Source organism: Epinephelus moara, chromosome 12, assembly GCF_006386435.1.
Source record: "Epinephelus moara isolate mb chromosome 12, YSFRI_EMoa_1.0, whole genome shotgun sequence".
Taxonomy (NCBI): domain Eukaryota; kingdom Metazoa; phylum Chordata; class Actinopteri; order Perciformes; family Serranidae; genus Epinephelus; species Epinephelus moara.
The window spans coordinates 30335591-30357629 of NC_065517.1; the positions used below are offsets into that span (position 1 = coordinate 30335591).

The window sequence follows — 22039 nt, forward strand, 5'->3', positions numbered from 1 at the left end:
TGATGAATAAACACGGGGAAACACGGCGGGACAAGAACGAAAGTTAAGGCGGCAAATGTCCAAGAAGGATTGGTGGTGGATGGGTCCAACAAACACCGACTTTTACCTGGGAGAGCGGTGTTTGCGTCTCGTAAGATTATAAAACCAAACCCTGTTCTTTTTTCCTAAAGCTAACCACATGAGTTTGTTGTTGGAGGAAAAAAAGTCAATCCGTGTTGTTGTACTGACGTAGTGCGTTTATTTTGAAAGAGACTGTATGTTAACGTTAAATTTCCTGTGAAAACAGAGGTGTATTTTCAAAGAAGACAATGTATCTAACAGGCAGAACTTGACACAGCGTCCTAAAACGTCAACAACCAACACACCCAAGGTACCTTTCAAGTCCTATCTGGACGTGGAGGGTCCATGACCAAACGCTGATATGTGACGAAAAATGCTATACTCAAATAGCAATAAAAAAACCCACAACAAACATTTTTGAATAGTTAAACATGTTTAAAGTGTTCTAAATACTGAGAAGCTGCCCCAAACAACCCCAACACAGCATCTGCCCTCCTCAGTGAAGCACCATCTGGGATTTCTCACATGACCTTGTAGACCAGTCTGCTATTGCTAGTATGTGTCTCGGTTTATCTTTGCACCACCAAAAGTACATGCTGCAACTTTCACAACGTCAGCCACCTGTTTGCTTATAAAAAGAAGGGAACCAAGCACCTTACATCTCATCTCTTATGTGGTTCCTGACGAGGCATCACCAGCCAGCAGAATGAGGGCAGGTCTATCTTTGTTAGTTTTGGGGCCCTGCTTGTTGGTTTCATGCGCTCTTGAAGTGCAAGCAAGTGAAGGAGGGGAGACCAAACTCTATGATTTTCTGCCTGACAGAAAGCAACCTCTTGACCCTGAAACCACAGCTGATCAGTCCAATGGCCAAACCAACACCGGCCCTGACATTTGGGCGGAGGTGAGGATGCTGAGGGACATGGTGGTGGAGCAGAAAGTGGAGCTGAGGAACATGGAGGCCAGGCTGAGGGAGGCAGAGGTGCAGGCAGATGAGCAGAAGATGGATCTGCTCCTCACTAAAACCAGCCTGGAGGATCTGAAAAGAGATCACGCCGCCACAGAGGACAGACTGAGAGCCAGCGAGAAACAAGTGGAAGAGCTGAAGAAAGTCAACATGGAGCTGAGGGCTGATCTTCAAAGCCAGGCAGCTGAACTTTTGTCCATAGAAGCCAGCGTGACAGTCTGTGACAGTGAGCTGCAGCTCCTAACACGCAGGATGGACGACCTGCAGGCTCAGAGCACAGCTCAAGAGGCTGAGCTTACATCTGTGATGGACAGGATGAACACTACTGAGAGCCGAGTGAATAGTCTCATCAAAGAGAATGCTAAGGTGGCATTCTACGCTGCCTTGACAGACCCAAAGGGTGTAGGGCCTTACAATACTCAAACTGTCCTAAAGTTCAGCAAGGTCTTCACCAATATTGGTAATGCCTACAGTCCAACCACTGGCTTCTTCACTGCTCCGGTGAAAGGGGTGTACTATTTTAGATTTACAGTATGTGGTCATACAGATGAAGGCGGTATGGGAGTGCAACTATTTCATAACGGTAGATCCATAGTGTTTAATTTGCAGGGCAGGCATAATTTGCATTTTGAGTACCTGTCAAATGCTGTAACTCTAGAGCTGAATGTCGGTGATGAGTTGCACTTGGTCCTTCCACAAGGCTTGGCAATCTTTGATAATGCAAACAATCACAGCACATTCAGTGGCTTCTTGCTTTTCAGTATTTGATGCCAGCCATTGTGAGCATTTATATTGGTTCGGTGGTGTGTCTGTGTCACTCTGCAGTTACACCTGATTTAAAACACACCCCAAAACACACATTAAACATGGCTTAATAGCGTAACTTCCAAACACAAGCACACAAATCAGCTTCACTATAACTCGCAGCATTCACAGACAAAGCACTTGTCTTTATTTGGACACATTTTCCCCACAAATACAACATGCTAATGTTATTAGCACAAGCTTATGGCATTTTACATTGTATAAATTAGCCTAGCTGCTAGCAGACTTTTTATCTTTTCATATGAAGCCAGGGACAACGGCAACATTTAACAAAGGTAACGGTACAAAATTAGGCTTCATTACAACTCACAAAACACATTTTGCAAACAAATAAAACATGCTAACGTTATTAGCACAAGCCTATGGCATTTTACATTGTGTAACTTAGCCTAGTGACATTTCCTCTGCTCATATGAAGCCAGGATAAATCACACACAAGACTTAAAATACTATTTTAGTGGAGGCTTTATTGTCTTCACAATTTATTGTTTCGTATCTGTGAAATTAAAATAAATAAAAGCTTCCTTTCCATTTCCTTTCCAAATCGTTTCAGCTTACAAAAATAGACATAGCCCTTTGAGCACCACAAGCTGAGTGCCATTTAATTTCATTATATTGGAGAGAAGGCAGACGTCTTAACACACACGGCAGCTCACACAAACATAATCTAGATTGATAGACAGTAAAAGGAAATATATGTGTTTTTTAATTTGGGGTGAACTGTTTCTTTAAGTTATTAATAGAAATCTACTGCTAGTACCAAGTGGTATTAATGCAATGTGTGACTGGCTGACTACTGCAGCAGCTTAAACCCATACAGTTTGTGGTGTGGTGAGCACAGTGTATTTGTCAGAGTTGGCAGTTTAGTGTGCCGATGTGGCATCAAAACCTTTGACAGTATGGCTGTACAACACACCTGTGGTGTCTTATAAATTCATGATTAATCATATATCATTATTTTTGAATGGTACCCAGCCCTACTAATCTACTGTAAAACATTTCCCATGTTCTGCAATTGTCAGCATGTCTTTACAATCATCCAAAGAAATAAACGTTATTTATCTCTTGTGCAGTGTGAATACTGTCATTTTTTTCCTTGTCTTTCAGTGTATTTCTCACAACTACAACAATTGCTCTAACTGTGGTGCAGACTTTGACATCAAATATAATACCAATATGAGCAACAGTATGATTGTTAAAAGTAAAGGAGACAGAAAATGAGTATTTCCTGAATTCTTTTTATCTGGTGTTGCTCTTAAAGTGTGTAATGAGGTTAATATCTTGGTGATTATTGTCAGTGATTTATCTGATGACAAAGATATCCACAGACAGCGTTGCAAGTTGTATGCACAAGCTAATATGCTTGCTCGTAAATTTAGCATGTATTCAGTTAATGTGAAGATCGCTCTTTATAGAGCATTTTGCACTCCGCTGTATACTGCCCTCTTGTGGCGCTCCTATCAGAAGAGCAACATGCAAAGACTTAAAGGCTCTCTAAGTCTTCCTAAGCTTGAAAGGTTTTTGTCACATACAGCAAACATCTCCTCACGATCCACTAGCTACATGTCCTCTGAATATGCTGTGAAAAAGTCCGGTCTCTGGCAGCACAGGCTCCGCAAATGGCAACGAAAACACTTCACTGCTGTTTACGTTCAACAATGTTATCAAACACAACAGAGCTAGCTCTCCTTTTAGCCTCATTGTAGCCTGTAGCTCTAACTGCCTCTCTGGCAGCGTTGCCAGGTGGGAAATGTAGGATTATTATATATAGTATATATTATAGGATTATTGTACCAGAGACTCAAAATTATCGTATTTTGAGGGAAATTATCGTACATCTGTCATAACCAAAATAACAATCCTACTGATGCGCTATAGGCAAATATAGTCATTCTAGTGTTTACTTTTTTGGTTTACTTTTTTTTCCATTTTCCTTGCTTCTGTTTTTCCTCATCTTCTTCTTTTTTTTCTTCTTCTGTTTTCAATCTCATTTTCGCTCGACTTCCTGATCGGTCCCAGTGCCTCGTGGGGCGGGTACAGCTGACCATTCAGCCAATCATGCTAATTGTTCAGAGACAAACGTCACCCGTATCTCACGCTAAGCAAAGTGCGATTGGCTGGAAACATGTCACATGGGAACAGGTGCCTTCAGGGCTCACAAAAAAAACTCCGGCATACTGATTACAACCACATATTCATAAAATGGTCAAATTATTGTACATTTGGCCTTTTTTGGGATTACTGATCGTACATCGTACAGAGGGCCAAATTATCATACAAATACGATAATTATTGAACACCTGGCAACGCTGCTCTCTGGGCACTGCGTTCACGTGTGAGCACTTGCGCGAGCCCGTGAGACATGGGCACTGCGTTCATGTGTGTGTGTGTGCTTGCTTTCGCTGGTCTCACGCTGGCTGGTTGGTGCAGCCTGGACCAAAATGTTTTTGTTGCCATTTGCAGAACCTGGGCTGCCTACAGAGACCGGTCTTTTTCACAGCATATTCAGAGGACATATAGCTAGCGGATCGTGAGGAAATGTTTGCTGTATGTGACAAAAACTTTTTAAGCTTAGGAAGACTTAAAGAGCCTTTAATGTGGCCTATAATGACGGCATGAGGCTGCTTTTAAAACTCCTATGATGGTGCTGTGCCAGCCAAATGTTTGTAAATGTTGGTGTGCCTACTTGCCCTTTTTTAATATGTAATCTTATATATCGATATATGTGCAGGCTCTTTGTCTCAGAAAATGGTATCATCCAGGCCTTGGCCAACCCTGAGCTGAGCTCTGTCAGGTTTTCATCTGGACTGTGGGGCCACTGGCTCTCCAGCTTGTTTGTAAGTGCAGTTTATTGAATTTTGTCCATTTTTATGAACTTGTACAATGAAGTGTTGGGTATTTCTTGTCTGTCTCTATATATAGTATCTATTATATCATATTGTTGTACATAGATGATTGTTGTTTATATCATATATTATTATTATAACATGTTTAAACTAGGGTTTATTTTATGTATCATATAGCAATATGAAATACATGTTAACATGTTGTGGTATTATATGGATGTGTGAAGTGTGATTGTCAGGTCCCAAAATGTCCCCAGAAACACCCTATATTTTGTCCAGAAGATGGCAGTCTTAGGATGCGGCATGCACTGAGAAGTGTGTTAGAGTGAGGCCTGGGGGGAGTTTTGGGAGAGTAATGACATGAGATGTAGTGACGTAACATAAAAGAAGGAGTGTGTTGTTTTCTGCAGAGGGCTTCAGAATAAATAACTTTTAAAGTAGCTGTGTACGTCTCTCCATTGGCTGTCTATCTGTCCAGTATTAATGGATAGACAGACAGACAGAGACGTTGGAATGCACAGTATAAACTGTTGATTAAAGCCTTCACACTATTATTCTGCATTAGCCAAATCACTTCTAAGAAAACAGTCATGCCAATATAAAGTGAGTGATCTGTGAGGGCGGATGGGAAACATGATGGGATCAGCTGGAACACAGTGTGATTTCTTCCCTCCCCTCAGTCCGTGGACCTTTTTCACATCACACTTTGGGCATCCGTCCAACAAAACAATTAGCAAGTATGGGAATCCCAGCCCTGCTCTCTACAGACCCCTCCCTCCCTTTCTCTATCTCTCTTCCTCTCCCGCTCTCTGCAGCTGGCCCCAGGAGAGAGGCGGCCAAGTTTATTTTCTCCACGGTGGTCCCTTTGAGGTGGCGGCGAGGCCCCTGCCACGCCGCCGCTGATGTATTAGGTGAGGGTCCTTAAAGAGATGTCGGTGGGACTCTTTTATTACTGCAGCACTCAATCTTATTGTTCTTGTTACAGAATACTTGGTGCTGTCCTTTTCACATAGGCAGAGTGAAGAGAAAGAGTGAGTGTGATTAAATTCAGCCACATCTCTCCTGTTTGTCACTGAAAAGTCGTCCTAATGATGAATAAAGCTAAATTAGCTCATTAGTCTCAAAAGTATGTAAATATCTACATGACGACTGAAAATATTTGTTGGCAAAGACCATAAGATAGGACTGCATGCTGAGAAAAGCTAGTAAGTGGACCTTAAGTGAGCATTATGTCAGCACAATTCTCCAAAGTCATGAATGAAATTTAAATTCATTCATTTATTTATTTACCGTAACTGCTTGACCTGTTATGCAGGATTTATACTTCTGCACTGAATCAACGTTGTACCCTACGCTGTAGCCTGATGTGCACCTTCCCAAAAATGTAACTACACATTGAGACCTCCTGTCTATTTCTGTAAGCTGAAACCATTTCTCTCAGTGGAATCAAAGCTTTTATTTACTTTAATTTCACAGATAAGAAACAATAAATTGTGAAGACAATAAAGCCTCCACAAAAATAGCATTTTAAGTCTTGTGTGTGTTTATCCTGGCTTCATATGAGCACTGGAAATCTCCGCTCGTCGCTAGGCTTGTGTTAGCATGTTAGCATGTTGTATTTGTTTGGAAAACGTGTTTAGTATAAGACAGTTGTTTTGTCAGTGAACCTTCTGAGTTGTAATGGAGTCGAATTATGTGCCGTTACCTTTGTTAAATGCTGCTGTTGTCCCTGGCTTCATATGAGTAGAGGAAAAGTCTGCTAGCTGCTAGGCTAATTTATACAATGTCAAATGCCATAGGCTTGTGCTAAAAACTTTAGCATGTTGTATTTGTGTCCAGATAAAGACAAGTGCTTTGTCTGTGAATGCTGTGAGTTATAGTGAAGCTGATTTAATGTGTGTTTAATATGCATTTTGGGTGTGTTTTGGATCAACCAAACTTTACAGTACTTCACTGAACCCTGCCACTGACCAGTATTTTGGAGGTGTAACTGCAGCTGACACACCTCTGCACTAATATAAATGCTTACAATGGCGTTGGCCATGTGGGTAGACTACGGTTGAGGCTCTACATAAAGCTGACGCACAAGTATAGATCCCGCTAAAGGGGTCGCAGGGCCGCTGGAGCCTATCCCAGCTAACATTGGGCAAGAGGCAGGGTTCACCTTGGACAGGTCACCAGACTATCACAGGGCTGACACATAGAGACAGACAACCATTCACACTCACATTCACACCTACGGACAATTGAGAGTCACCAGTTAACCTACATGTCTTTGGACTGTGGGAGGAAGCTGGAGTACCTGAAGAAAACCCACGCTGACACGGAGAGAACATGCAAACTCTGAAATTTAAATATTAAACATTAATTGTTGAATGTGGACAAATTCAATCAGTTAAACTGTTTTTGTTTGTTTTGTTTTGTTTTGTTTTGTTTTGCGTTTTTGTACTCACCATTGGTGGCAGACTGGTAGTGTAGTGGAGGGTATGCCCACCCCTTTTTCTGTCCATTTACAGTATAGCCACCTGTCAGCCACAACTAACTAACATAACTATACCCACTTCCTCCTCTGTAATCGTACCTCATCAACCACCACTTCACCACAGGCAGACGTATTCTCTGAAATACAAGCAAAAGTCCAGCATTCAAAGTTTTCCTGAGTAAAAGTACAGAAAGAGTTATTGGTTTATTATTAGTGAGGCATTACTGTGTGCAGCATTTTAATGTTTTAGTGCACAACTGCGACATAACCAGTGAGGACACTGAGTTCATGCTCTCTGTTTTTTTTCATATTTTTCTATGAATTTGAGGGTTTTACTGCGGGAGTTTGCACTACAAGTTAAAATAACACACTGGGCTTATTTTAGGCTGATTCCTGGATGGAGAATAAATGCAAGATTTTTAAATTGGACCACTAGACTCATTCCATAATCTTCATGGCTCTGCCTGTGACCTTGTAGGATTTACAAATAACAGCTATATCCATGGACTAGCTTTCAGTGGACAGACTGCTGAACAAATAACCCCAACCCACCCTCCAAACAACTAGCACTTAGGTCGTGAGTGCTAATATATATATATATATATATATATATATATATATATATATAAAAACAGTGCATTATTGCTCGTCTTTAAAATAGTACTAATTTGTTTTTCATTAGAGCATCGGTGTCAAATATACGGCCCGCAGACCAGAATCAGCCCGCCAAAGGGTCCTACCCAGTCTGCTGGATGACTTTGCACACCTGATGTTGATGCACTTGTGAAGGCTGAGATGTGCCAGGTTTCAGGAGCAAGCTGAACAGTGAGATGAGTGGCCTACCTCATATAAAATGCTGCCTGACCTGAATACAGTTCCCTGAAAAAAAAAAAAACAATGACTACTTTTGTGGTCAAATTTAAAGATACTGAACATTATGCAAAATATTAGCAGCTGTATCAGACTTCTGTCTTCAAACAATATGGGTGAAACCCTGCTGCTGAGGCACTGCCCAAACATTTGGTTTGTTCTAAATGTTCCTGTAAAGCAGAGGATAATTTACCCTGCTTCCTCCATTGAAATGTAATGTTGTGGCGAAGCAGACGTCCTGTCTATTTCTGTAAGTTGAAACCATTTCCCTCAGTGGAAAAAAAGCTTTTATTTACTTTAATTTCACAGATAAGAAACAATAAATTGTGAAGACAATAAAGCCTTCACAGAACATTTTAAGTCTTGTGTGTGATTTATCCTGGCTTCATATGAGGAAATCTCCCCTCATCACTAGGATACAATGTAAAATGCCATAGGCTTGTGCTAATAACGTTAGCATGTTATACTTGTTTGCAAAACGTGTTTAGTAAAAGACAGTTGTTTTGTTGGTGAACCTTGTGAGTTGTAATGGAGCCTTATTTTGTAACGTTACCTTTGTTAAATGTTGCTGTTGTCCCTGACTACATATGAGAAGAGGAAAAGTCTGCTAGCTGCTAGGCTAATTTATACAATGTAAAATAGGCTTTTGCTAATAACTTTAGCATGTTGTATTCGTTTGGAAAACGTGTTTAGTAAAAGACAGTTGTTTTGTCAGTGAACCTTGTGAGTTGTAATGGAGCTGAATTTTGTAACGTTACCTTTGTTAAATGTTGCTGTTGTCCCTGACTACATATGAGAAGAGGAAAAGTCTGCTAGCTGCTAGGCTAATTTATACAATGTAAAATGCCATAGGCTTTTGCTAATAACTTTAGCATGTTGTATTCGTTTGGAAAACGTGTTTAGTGAAAGACAGTTGTTTTGTCAGTGAACCTTGTGAGTTGTAATGGAGCTGAATTTTGTAACGTTACCTTTGTTAAATGTTGCTGTTGTCCCTGAATTCATATTCACAAAATAGCCTGTAATATTAATTATGCTAATTGTGCTAATAACATTAGCATATTGTATTTGTGGGGATTTGTGTTCATCTGTAAATGCTGCGAGTTATAGTGAAGCTGATTTGTGGACTTGTGTTTGAAATTGTAGCTATTAAGCCATGTTGAGTGTTTTGAATCAACTAAACTTCACAGCACTTGACAGAATCCCTGCCACCAACTAGTGTTTTGGAGGTGTAACTGCAGCAGACACACCACCTTACAAATGCTCACAATGGTGTAGGCCTAGGCCATGTACGCAGGCTATGGCAGAGGCTCTGTGTAGACCTGAGCACAAGTATAACGCTTTAGGGGTTGCGAAGAAGCTGGAGCCTATCCCAGCTGACATTGGGCGAGAGGCGGGGTACACCATGGACAGGTCGCCAGACTATCACAGTGTTCACTTTAGTTTGGTGTGGTGATGCCAGCATCACACAGGAGTGGAAATGTATGAACATGTGAGTAGTGACTGGCTTAATGTGGAAAAACGGACATCTTGTTGAAATTGCACTTATCAACCTGGAGGTCAGGCTGTTCATCGTATGTTTTGTAAAATGATTTTCAGAATGTGCTTCCTTACACTAAAACAAAGGGACATATTTTGAGGTGTTGTTATTTATAGGTTAGTTTCCAAAGGTTTTACAGGTCTGGCACTTGAAACCAGACTGGGCAGGTTTCCTTTCTTAGCCTTTAACCAGTGAATGCATAGAGAGTGATTTACAGAGATAGAAAGGGGGAGAGAGGAGGAGAGGGATTCCATGTTTAAAAAAAAGACAGAGAGGCCGCGTGTCAGACTGCATAAATAACTGTCGGCATGATGTAAACACAGCGGTCATAACCCGAGCGAATTAAAACAACTGGTCTGGGCGGGATTAAAGCTCAGCCCGCAGCTTTACTGCAACTTTCAAGATGTCTAAAATGTCCTCTGACCTCCGGCAGCTCGCGCCGCTCCGCTCCTCGCTTCTGATTGGCTGAATTCTAAATCGTCTATCCAATCAATGACAGTTAATTTGCTTAAACGTAAAAATGTCAGTTTAAAATAACATTTGAGCCTAATTTCGTAGTGATATTGATTCAGAAAATTACTTAAAAAGTTATTTTTATTGCTAGTCTTAATAATTAATTAAGCTTAATAATTTATGTCCTAACAATGTTAAAATATTAATAGTAATAAAAAGCAATAAATTGTTATCATTAAACTGATAAAATAATATATTAAACTAATTAAATAATAAATTACTATATTATATAGATAACATCAGTTATATAGAAAATATATTATATTATTGAATCATACTATTGATATTATTTATAAATATTTTATTTTATTTTTATTATTTTAATATTTTATATTTAATTATAAAATATGTTATACAAAATTATAAATATAATAGGCCTGTTATAATAACATATTATATATACATATTAATAATGATGAAAAACTCTTATCATTAAACTAACAAAATAATATATTAAAAGAGTAATAAATGAATATATTATATAGAAAATATATTAAAATAAATATAATTTATAGATAATATATTTTATATATAGTATATATACAATATATTAAAATATGTTTCTATTAAAATATTTACATTCATTTTAATATTTATATTACAATTTTTTAAAGCAGTATTAGCTTATTAGAAATGTATTTATTTATAATAAATTATTTTCTTTTTTTGTTTGTTTTTTAAACCTTTTATACACAATGAAATTGGCAGGGAGATAAACTTGATTTGACTTGTTTAAACTACAAGAGGACGAACTGCTTTCAGGGTCCCAAATAATCTTTGAAGGCAAAAGTTTGTTTATGTAATGACAGCCACGTCCATTGTTATCTGTTAGAAACAACAGAGAGAGACTTATCTGCTCTGACGCTTGGTTGGTGCTCAGGTTCTGCTATTCTGAAGGAGTGCAGTGATAAGAGGGGGTTAATAGGTCAATGCATTGGCCCACACACACGAATAAAACACATTAACCTTTAAAAAAATCAGTACACAAGGTGTAAAAGTGATACAAATATATTTTATATACATGTAATCTGTACAACCATTTGAGACAGTGGACACTTTAAATGTGCACATCCATCCATCCATAATGCGGCCGCCAAAACAGGCCTGCACGAGCTACAAATGCATCTGCAGAGTATAAAAAACAATGTAAAGCACGCAGTTTATCTTTGAACCAGCAAAGACAACAATAGGTGACAGGATGCATTTAAATAAAAAAAATTCAACTCGTCTTTACGGGAACAAAAGGAGAGCGGATCTCCGTTATTCCCACTCAAAGTCTGCGGAGATGAGGCGTGCAGTTCAGTCACAAAAACATTTATTTTTCCACCTTTGAATTAAAAAAAAAAAAAAAAAAAAAAAAAAAAAAGAGTGTCCGCTTTGGTTTCGTCATGACGCAGTTGTTCCACATAACCTTGTTGTGTTGAGCATTTCTTTCAAATCGTTGTCCGGCTTACCCGCGACCATGAAAGGCCACGTCTGCGGAGGGAAACACATACATCAGTTAGGACCATTAATGTATCAAGCAATTACATGTAAGTCACACAAAAATCTCAGACCTATTATGTGCCAATGAATCAGCTGCAAGGATCATGTGAATACAATTAATATCAGGCATGAGCTAAGGACTATACCCAGATGTTTGCACTGAATTTAAATATCAATATACATCAATAATCAGCCTATTTGTGTCTGTTATATTACCTTCTTAAGATCATCTGGACATCTGCTTTAATATTTGAGATATTGCACATTTATTTAAGTCATTTTCATTTCATAATTTAAGGCCCAGTGTGCAGGCCTACAGCATTTCTAGTCTATTTATTGATATTGAATAATTCATAAATGGTGATGCTTTCTCTGAGTCTGATTTTTACCTAAACACTCATCATAAACAGGAATTGTTTTACCCTTTAATGCACCTGCTTTGCAAAGCCATCACCCTCATCTGTCACCTTGGTGCCAAGCATGAGGCCTGCCAGAAGTCTGGTTAAAATCCTAATAAATGTACAAATTCCACTGGTGTAGCTTTTAATAAAAATAATGAGTGATTCAAATTATGTTGGGCACATAATAAATTTAACAACATTTAATTCGGCATACTTTTTTTGGAATTTAGGCCTAACTTTAAACTTAAATTTTCCCTCACTCTGTTTTTTTTCCTCCTCAATAACATATTAAAATGTAAGCTGTTTCCCCTCCTTTATATGCCCCAGTCTCACCAGGTTAACGGGGTGGATATATCCGTTTTCATATTTGTCGTTGGCCAGTATCTGCCGGAGGTGCGCGATGTAGCTGGACGCGAGGCGCAGCGTGTCCAGTTTGGAGAGCTTGGTGTCCGCCGGTACCCAGGGTAAGGTGGTCTTCAGCCGGGAGAAGGCTTTGGACAGGACTCGCATCCTGGCTCTCTCCCGAGCGTTGGCCGCGTTCCTCTGCACATGCTTGCCCTCCTGCTGTGCCACACCCTTGGGCGCCGTTTTCCGGGACGCCGTCTTCCGTTTCTTGCCCGGCGCGTCGTTGGCGCAAGTGCCCTCGCAGTTGGAGCTCTCCTCCGTGCTCTCGTTGGAGTCTTTACCGGAGGAGCCGAACTTCAGGATGCCGTCCAGGAGCTCGTCGTCGACATCGCTGAGAGACCCGGTGGACATGGTGAACTGTCTCCGTGCGGAGCGGGCTCAAAACATGGGAGCAGGACGCAGAGGGTGGACGGGAATGGACAGGGTGGACGGAACACGCGCCTGGAGAGATGTGGTCATCAGCTGCTGACGGTGCGTGGACAGAGCACAGAGGAACAGAGTTTTTATCTTCATGGCTACAGAGGGCGTTACCTCATGCTGGGAGGAGACACTGGTGCTGATCTAACATGCTGGTCCCCCAAAGGGTTCCAGGACCCCAAGGGACCTGATGGGCCCCCAGTGATACAGAATACAGTTTATTTTAGGCACAATCTAACTCACCAAGCATCCATTCCCTTTAGAAAAGAAAGAACTGCAAACAGATGGATTAATACAGATTTTTTTAAAATCCCTTCAAGGCCTGGGGCCAGTTGCACAAAACACCTTAAGTTAAGATTTCCCTTAAAGTCCATGTTAAGGCTTTCTTTAAAAAATCAGTTGAACAAAACACGTCTTCTCCTTCGGGTTGCTTTCAAATTTTCACTTTAGTATTTAAGGTTTTCTCCTTATCTTGGACTTATACTTAAGGAATCCCTTAAAGTTATTTAAACCATTGCGCAAAAGACTTAAGATATCACAAGCCTGGCAGCAAACACATGGTTACCATGGAAACTGTATTTTACCTCTGTAAAATCTGTCAAAGCAATAAATGTCTTAACATTTTCACTTAACTAAGGAAATCTTCCCAGGGATTCTGTGCAGTACCCTTAAGTAAGTCCCTTAGCTGAGGAAAAATTAAAGTGTCATACTTTATATTTTTTTTATTTAACCTTTATTTAACATTTAAATACCTTTATTTATTGAACAAAGTGGCCTCTCAAAAAAATAAAAACAAGCACATGTCTCTGTCACCACATTCTTTCTGATGCCCTTAAATCCATCGATGGATATAAGGAGAAAACTTAAGGTGTTTTGTGCAACTGGCTCCTGAGCTTTACTTTGTGAATTACACAGAGGCTCTATCTGTAAAATTCAGGTTTCAGGATTTTAAGCTTTTTAACCTTGACCGCTGTTGAAAAAAATAAAATAATAATGATAATAAAGTAATTAAATTTCCCCTTGGGAATAAATAAAGTATATCAAATTAAATAATAATAATAATTTGGGAATGATAGCAGGTTTTAATGATATGTTTTTAAGTGGCAGCAAGGCCCATTCTTTGTTGTGCTTTTAAAACCTGAAGAAAAATTACCTGAAATCAATTTTTTTTTCAAACTTTGGTCAGTTTTATTGTTATGTATCCTCTTGTAGATATAATTGGCATAACAATGTTTATTTTTAGAACCTGATAACAAGATGATAACAAGACTGTAAAACCATGTTCGACACGGCATGCAGTCTCATTTAGCCTCTTGTTAGCAACTACCTTTTTTGAGACACATCTTCAGAGTTTATAAATGGGGTGTTTACTGACTCATTTGATGTCTGAGAACAGAATGTGAGAGTCTCTTAAGCTTGTGTTTACCACAGACCTAATTTCAGGCACATAACTAAAACAGCCTGAGATGTCTTAAGAAAAATGAGTGCAATTTCACCAATACTGTATGTCTCAGTTTTTCCACATTCACTCAGTCTACTTCTCACTGTCATTACATGAGCATTTATCCACACATTTCCTGAGACAGATTCTTTTGAACTGAGGCTGCTGATTGACAATATTTGGCACAATGTCTAATACCTTTAAACATGGTCACAGTAAGTTTTCATTGTTATATCAGAGAATTGTATCCTGGTCAGGGTGGAAAAGCCTCTGTAGCAGAATTTTACATAGGTGGACTACTTAGTGCTTAACTTGCTCCTGAAACCTGGCACCTCTTAGTCTAGTCATCTAGTGGACCAGTTTGGGCCCTATGGCGGTCCAGTTCTGGCCCACAGGCCGTATGTTTGACACCCCTGGTTTAAATGCTCGTTTTCCGCAGTATCAACACAGATATCTTTTTCACTCTCTCTTATTGTTAATGTTTATTACAGTCAATCTGCTGCTCTCTGCTATTAACAGTGGTGGACCCAGTATATTTGGTGCCCAGGGCAAGCTTTCCCTGCCCACCCTCACCCCCCAAAATTATTACCGTATTTATCACAAACAAGAACAAGACCCGATTAGAAAAAAAACAACAAAAAAAACTTTTAAAAAAGTATCTTTAAATTAACAAATTTCTGCTTTTTTTCTTCTTTTTTTGTACTGTGCTCGCCTTTTCATTTCTCTCCAACACATTCTCACTCTGACCTCATCACATATCGACATTTGGTCATGGACTTTCCACATCAACATCTGACGTGCAAGGGTCTCTGTTTGTGTTGGTTGTTGACGTTCTGGGACACCGTGTCGAGTTCTGTATGTTACATGCATTGTCTTCTTTCAAAATACACTTCTGTTTTCACAGGAAATTTAACGTTTGCATACAGTCTCTTTCAAAATAAAAGCACCACGTCGGTACAACAACGCAAACTGACTTTTATTTTTCCTTCAAAAAAAAAAAAGCATGTGGTTAGGCTTCGGAAAAAAGAACATAGTGTGGCTTTATAATCCCACGGGACACGAACACTGCTCTCTTGGTGAAGGTCGGTGTTTGTTGGACCCATCCACTACCCCTCCTGCCCACCCCACTTGGACTTTTGCCACCTTATTTTCAGTCTTCGCGGGGAGCTGTTAAACTATAATGGCAACTATGTGCGTATCATGCCAACGTTAAAGGACGGCTTTTTACGTTGGTGTCTGATGTCGCAAGTCACTGCCCAAGCGCCAGATTTCGACGACTTCGGAGTGAGACCGGGTTGTTTTCCTTATGCTAATGCTCTCCACATATGCTCCACTCAGCCCTACCTATCACTGCTCTAGCATTAGATCCTTTTTATTCAATTTTCTAATTATATATATTTTTTAAGAAAAAAATGGAAGTGAATGGATTCTTAAACATGCTTATTTCACCTATAGGAAGATCCGTCACTGGCTACTGGCTACTAACCAAGAAAAAAAAGGTGCCACTGTTGTGTTATAGGTTTGTTACATTTATCCTTTAATAAAATTAATATTTTATGCCCTCAGTGTCATTGTTACCCTGTGGTATTGAATGAATATCAATATTTTTCAAGGTATTGTATCGAAGTTAGAAATTTGAGTATCGCTGTAAATCTAAAATACTATAAAAAATATGCTATTTTCTTCAACTGAATAAATCTTAAACCAATACATTTAATTCTTACATGATAATAATATTGACGACTTTACAATTAAAATTTCAAACTGTTTGGTATTAGCCCGATCCACTCACAGGACCCACGTAAGTGTCAACACATCTTGCCAGTTAACAGGATAAAGTGCAAGGACAGGGGGGTGTCACGTCTCAAATGGCAAACTGGCGCCTTGGTCCCCTCTGATGTAATGGATACCCGGCACCCACAATCCCCTGTTTGGCCTTCCACATCATTCCACACCGATGCTCCACACACCGGTCCACTCAGGGCCAAGTCCACACAACAAAGTCTCTGGAGCTGCTTTAAGGGGAAACGTTGCATCAGGAGAGCAGCGACGATCGTCATTTGCATCTTGCTGACTTTCTTTTTGTATGAATTGCTCATTGTGAGTGAGACTGAAATATATGTTGTGTGTGTGTGTGTGTGTGTGTGTGTTTAAAGCAGCATATTTGATCCCTATTTTGCTGGGATGCAGGATTATGTGTGTGTGAGAGGGTTTATGTGTGAACACACAGCTTTGCCTGCACAGCTGAGGCGTGTGCAAGGATGAGAGGTGTGTCTCTTGAGAGCTGACCTTTGACCCCTTTGCTTCCGGTGTCACAGTGCATCTAAACAGGCACCGGCGCTACGTTTAAGCCTCTAGAATTGACACAATGCAGAAGCACAGTTAATGTGGAGCTGCATTTTGATCCAGTTGGAAATAAGTGACATTTAAAAAAAAAAAAAAAAAAAAAAGAGAGGATATTTTGGAAATAAGTTCACAGGACTGATGCAGCACGAGAGATAACGCTACACAGAGCAGAGAGAAAGAAATTGATAGGTGAGAGGACAGAGGGAGAGGAAAGAGAGGAAGGAGGGGACTTAATCTCCTGGGTGGGCTAGAAATCAAAGCACTTTGTGGAAAAGTAATAATAGAGTCTGCTAGATTGATGATCACCTCTGAGATACATGGATCCACCAGAGAGTAACAGAGAGAGTCAGGGAGAGGGAGACGAACAAAAATAGCTTATGAAACACAGCACAGCCCTTTTACTCCCCCCTGTGCGTCAATAAAACACAGACCCTGATGTAATAGCATCATAACTATCATTTGTACTTGCAAAAGCTAACGGCTCTTCACATGAATGGTAAAAAAAGTGTTTAGAAAACCTTTTTAGTGACCGTTTTTTTCCCACTCAGAGTCTCGGTCGCACGCAGTGACATGAGGCAACAGGTGGAGAGTGGGTGGGGGTGGTTGGTGAGAAAGATGGAGAGAGAAAAAAGAGGGGACCCTGGCAGTTATGGAGGGACGTGGTGCTAATTAGCCGGTTTGGTGTCAGAGGTTAGGCTGGGTGTGTGATGTCACCACGAGGGGACGGGTTCCAGATGTTGCTCGCAGGGCCACCGAGGGGGACACCTGATGCCTCGGGTCATTATCATTTCTCTCTCTGTCACACACACACACACACACACATACGCACACAAACACCTTTGTTAAATTGAGAAACTGTGGACCGACCATGTGAAACTGCTGTGTGAATGTCCTGCAGGAGAACAAAGAATAAGCTACTGTATCTGTAACGACTGAGACACTGGTGATTGGTTTTAGGTGTGCTCACTAGACCCCCTGCTCCCTGCTTTCTATGGCCTAGTCCTCCATGTGTATATTTATGGTATGGGTATATTTTTTTAAGGAAGCTGAGGAGTTTTGATGTAGATGCTGCCATCAGGGCGGAGGTTTTGCCTCCCTAAATGCATCACCAAGCGTTACAGATCATCCTTTGTCCCATCTGCTTATCGCTTATCTTAACCAGCAGTGACCACCTATTGTCCGTGATTCACCCCTGACAGTGTGTGATGCTGGATTCTGTGTGTCATGTATTGTAATGTCTGTATCTCAAATTGCCCCTCAGCGACATTAAAGTTTTACCTGACGATACCTTATTTGAAAATGTAGCTTTTTCTACGTGTTTTGGACGTTCACATGCAAACTGTGTTTTAGTCCTCTAACACACCAAGCTGATGGTCGGCCCCTTGTCAATTTCGGACCATTGGTAAGTGTCTGTCACCCATTTTTTTACAGTGTGTTCCACACCGTTGCCACAAGTTGGCCCTTGTCACCTGTTTTTTAGAGGATTCAGCATGTTGAATCGGCATCAGAGTTTGCAAAGCCTGTTGGTGAGTGAAATCCTTCTGATTGGCCGTTCAGCTCAGTGCACGAGAAGAGAAACGTAAGTGAGGAAAGCAAACAAACGGCTAAAGTTAAAACGTGAGGGCATGAGCTCTAAACAAACTTGGTCTGTTAGGTAAGATTATTTTTTTAGCCATTAAGCTCTTCAGGAGAAACGGTTCATAACTGTTTGGGTTATTGTCGCTAGTGCACAGTAAATATCATTTGTGCTAACTGCTAACTAGCATCTTAAATCCATCCTGTCGGTCCTCTGGTCTTCCTTTTCGAATGACGAATACAGACCACTGCTGCCTGCTGGTATGGAAAGTTATTTCCTCTCACACCATTGCTGAACGTACGTGCTAGTTGGATGTTAGCTGTCGTCTTTGTGGTGTGTTCAAGTGCATTTTTTATCCGAGATGTTTGACTTTGGTTTGGTGTGTCTGAGTCTGGTTTTTGGCTTGTAATATCGGTGTGCACCGTTACAACTCAGTCTCACTCCGAAGTCGTTGAAATCTGGTGCTTGGACGGCGACTTCCGGCGTCAGACACTGATGAAAAGAAGCTGTCCTTTAACATCAGCATGATATGCAGCCGGTTGGTGCTATAGTTTAACGGCGTCAGAGGGAAACAGGTTGGGACCAGAATGAAAGTTAAGGCGCTGAAAGTCCGAGTTGGGCCAGCAGTGTCCAACAAACATGGACCCAACCACATGCTTTTGTTTCCTAAACCCAACGACCCGTGTTACTTGTTGAAGGAAAGAAAACATCGATTTGCGATGTTGAACTAACGTAGTGCGTTTATTTTTGAAAGAGACTGTATGCAAACTGTTCATATCCTGTGAAAACGGAAGTGTATCTTGAAAGAAGACAATGCATGTAAAAGGTAGAGCTTGACACGGCGTCCCAGAACGTCAACCACCAACGCACCCAGGGTACCTTGCATGTCGTATCTGGACATCAAAAGTCCATGACCAAACGTTGATATGTGACAAGGTTGGAGAATGTGTTGGCTGTTATCTGCTTTGTGAGGCCTCACAAAAGAGGCAACATTTCGCACAATAATGGAGATGGCCAAAAAAGTTAGTGCCTTTTTTTAAGTGTCTGATCGTCCAACTTCTTCTTCTTGTTATTCTTTTTTCTCATTTCTTGCCTTCGTCTTGGTCTTCTTTTCTCTCTTCTTTTTCTCCTTTTTGGTTTTCTACTTGCTCTTTTTTCTTGTTCTTCTTGTTCCTTTTCTTCTCATTATTCTTTTTCCTCTTGTTTTTTTCTTTTTCTTGTTCTTTGTTTCCATCTTCTTCTTCTTCTTCTTCTTCTTCTTCTTCTTCTTCGTCTTCTTTGTCTTCTTCTTGTTCTTCTTTTCCTTCTTCTTTTTTGTCTTCTTCGTTTTTCTTCTACTTCTTGTTCTTCTTCATTTTTTGTCTGCTTCCTGTTTTTTCCTTCTCCTTGTCCTCCTTTCTGTCTTCTTCTTTTTCATCTTCTTGTTTTTTCTTCTTATTCCTCTTTGTCTTCTTGTTCTTTTCCTTCTTCTTCTTCTTCTTCTTCTTCCTTGGTTAGCTTCAAGGTTATGATTATCTTGCTGCCTGTTGATTAGCATGCTCTTGATGAGGCTTCATATGTGTTTTTGCAATTCATTTATACAGAGATATTTCATAACAGCCCTTTTGTGGACAGGATATGTATTGACAACAAAGGAGGGAAAAACCTCATTTTCAAAAATACCCATGTGTGGACTAGGCCTTAAACATGTGTGATTACTCTGCAGACGTTGAAATGAGCGCTCAAATCATTGCTATGTTGGCAACATTAGCAAGCAAGGCTTTTTAATTGTGAAGAAAAAGAAGTTCTTTGGATTTATAATAGAAAAAAAACTAAAAATAGACACTGAAAACAAAGAAAGCTGTAATTGATGCTTAAAGCTACTGTATCTGTGACATTAGGTTATCAACAGTGCGCTGTTATTCACAATATTTAACTTGGTGTGAAGATGAAGCTTCCCTTTGACCTCTATCAAGTTTTATATTATAAATGGACATTCTCACAGCCAGATTTCACTTTCATAAATTTTAGCAGAAACTTTTCTTGTCTTCTTTCCTCACCCAATTTTTCCACCCGTAACTGAAGAAGACAAAAAATTATGGGGACAAAACAATACAGAGCGGAACGGTTGAATAATGAGAGAAAGGGAGCGTAATCTGAAGCAAAATATTATTTTATTTACTGGCAAAACATTCCACTTGTATTTTTCTGTGACACACATATATATGAAAACTGAAATAAAAACAAAAAGAGAAATGGAAAAAAAGAGAGTAGTCGCTTGGTGGCTTTAAAGAGCCTAATGAGAAACTGTAATCTTGGAGTGAGGCTCGGGGTGAGAAAAACATCATCCATCTATGTCTAAGCACTCCAGTTCCCTGTCCCTTATCACAGCCATACTCCCCCGACAAACACACACACACACACACACTCGCACACACACATCCACACACGTATGCACAATTTGGTTTCCGCCTCAGTTCAAGTACCTCTAAAAAAAGAAGAAGAAAAATCAAAGCAAAATAACTAAAAGAGAGGTTGCAGAAAGTGCAAAGATACAGCAGGGAGTGGAGAAAGCCGGGGGAAAGGGATGTGACGGACAAACTGGGCAATAAGAGAGAATTATGAAGATGTTTATGGGAGTGGAAATATCATATTATATTTCAAAAAGACTACAATCCTTTGATATTCGGTGACAGGAACATCCGGGGGGAGGCAAACAGTGATTCTCCAGAATAAGACTGATTTTCTGTCACAGTGTAGGTTAATGACCTGGAAGTCTTGTCCTTACAGTGTGAGGGAGTCGGGGTGTTTTTGTCTCTGGAATGTGCGCGCACATTATCTGTATAAGTGTGTACATCTGTGGTAAATGCGTTGGATTTCGCAATGTGTGTGATGGATGGATATGGATGTTGCGGAACATATGTGAAGATATCATGTGGTATGTTGGAGAATGTAAGGAGCTGTAAAGTGCCACTGCAAGGCTGCTTAAATGCTCCTCTCCTCTCCTCTCCTCTCCTCTCCTCTCCTCTCCTCTCCTCTCCTCTCCTCTCCTCTCCTATCCTATCCTACCCTATTCTATCCTTCCCCATCCTATCCTATCCTATCCTATCCTACCCTATTCTATCCTATCCTATCCTATCCTACCCTATCCTACCCTATTCTATCCCATCCCATCCTATCCTATCCTACTCTATCGTATCGTATCGTATCCTATCCTATCCTATCCTATCCTATCCTATCCTATCCTATCCTATCCTATCCTACCCTATCCTACCCCAATCCTCTCCTCTCCTCTCCTCCTCTACTCTATCCTATCCTACCCTACCCCATCCAATCCTATCCTACCCTATTCTATCCTTCCTCATCCTATCCTATCCTACCCTATTCTATCCCATCCCATCCCATCCTATCCTATCCTACTCTATCGTATCGTATCGTATCGTATCGTATCGTATCGTATCGTATCGTATCCTATCCTATCCTATCCTATCCTATCCTATCCTATCCTATCCTACCCCAATCCTCTCCTCTCCTCTCCTCCTCTACTCTATCCTATCCTACCCTACCCCATCCAATCCTATTCTATCCTTTCCTATCCTATCATAGGAAAGATGTGATAATCATATCCTATCCTCCTATCCTTCCCCATCCTATCCTATCCTATCCTATCCTATCCTATCCTATCCTATCCTATCCTATCATAGGAAAGATGTGATAATCGTATCCTATCCTCCTACCCTATCCTATCCTATCCTACCCCATCCTATCCTATCCTATCCTATCCTATCCTATCCTATCCTATCCTATCCTATCCTATCCTATCATAGGAAAGATGTGATAATCGTATCCTATCCTCCTACCTTATCCTATCCTATCCTACCCCATCCAGTCC

General features: G+C 40.3%; 2 protein-coding genes across 2 annotated transcripts; one reads left to right on the forward strand and one right to left on the reverse strand.

The window, feature by feature from the left end:
* The first annotated feature begins 751 nt into the window (after nucleotides 1-751).
* On the forward strand, nucleotides 752-2814 carry LOC126398670 (multimerin-2-like). The gene has a single exon (XM_050058203.1). It carries the CDS (start codon nucleotides 767-769, stop codon nucleotides 1790-1792), a length of 1026 nt encoding a protein of 341 aa, XP_049914160.1. The 5' UTR covers nucleotides 752-766; the 3' UTR covers nucleotides 1793-2814.
* An 8275-nt stretch (nucleotides 2815-11089) lies between these two features.
* tcf21 (transcription factor 21) lies at nucleotides 11090-12863 on the reverse strand. Its single transcript, XM_050058207.1, has 2 exons — nucleotides 12317-12863; nucleotides 11090-11573 (listed from the first exon to the last, which is right to left on the reverse strand). Exons 1-2 carry the CDS (start codon nucleotides 12737-12739, stop codon nucleotides 11484-11486), a joined length of 513 nt encoding a protein of 170 aa, XP_049914164.1. The 5' UTR covers nucleotides 12740-12863; the 3' UTR covers nucleotides 11090-11483.
* Nucleotides 12864-22039: the final 9176 nt, after the last annotated feature.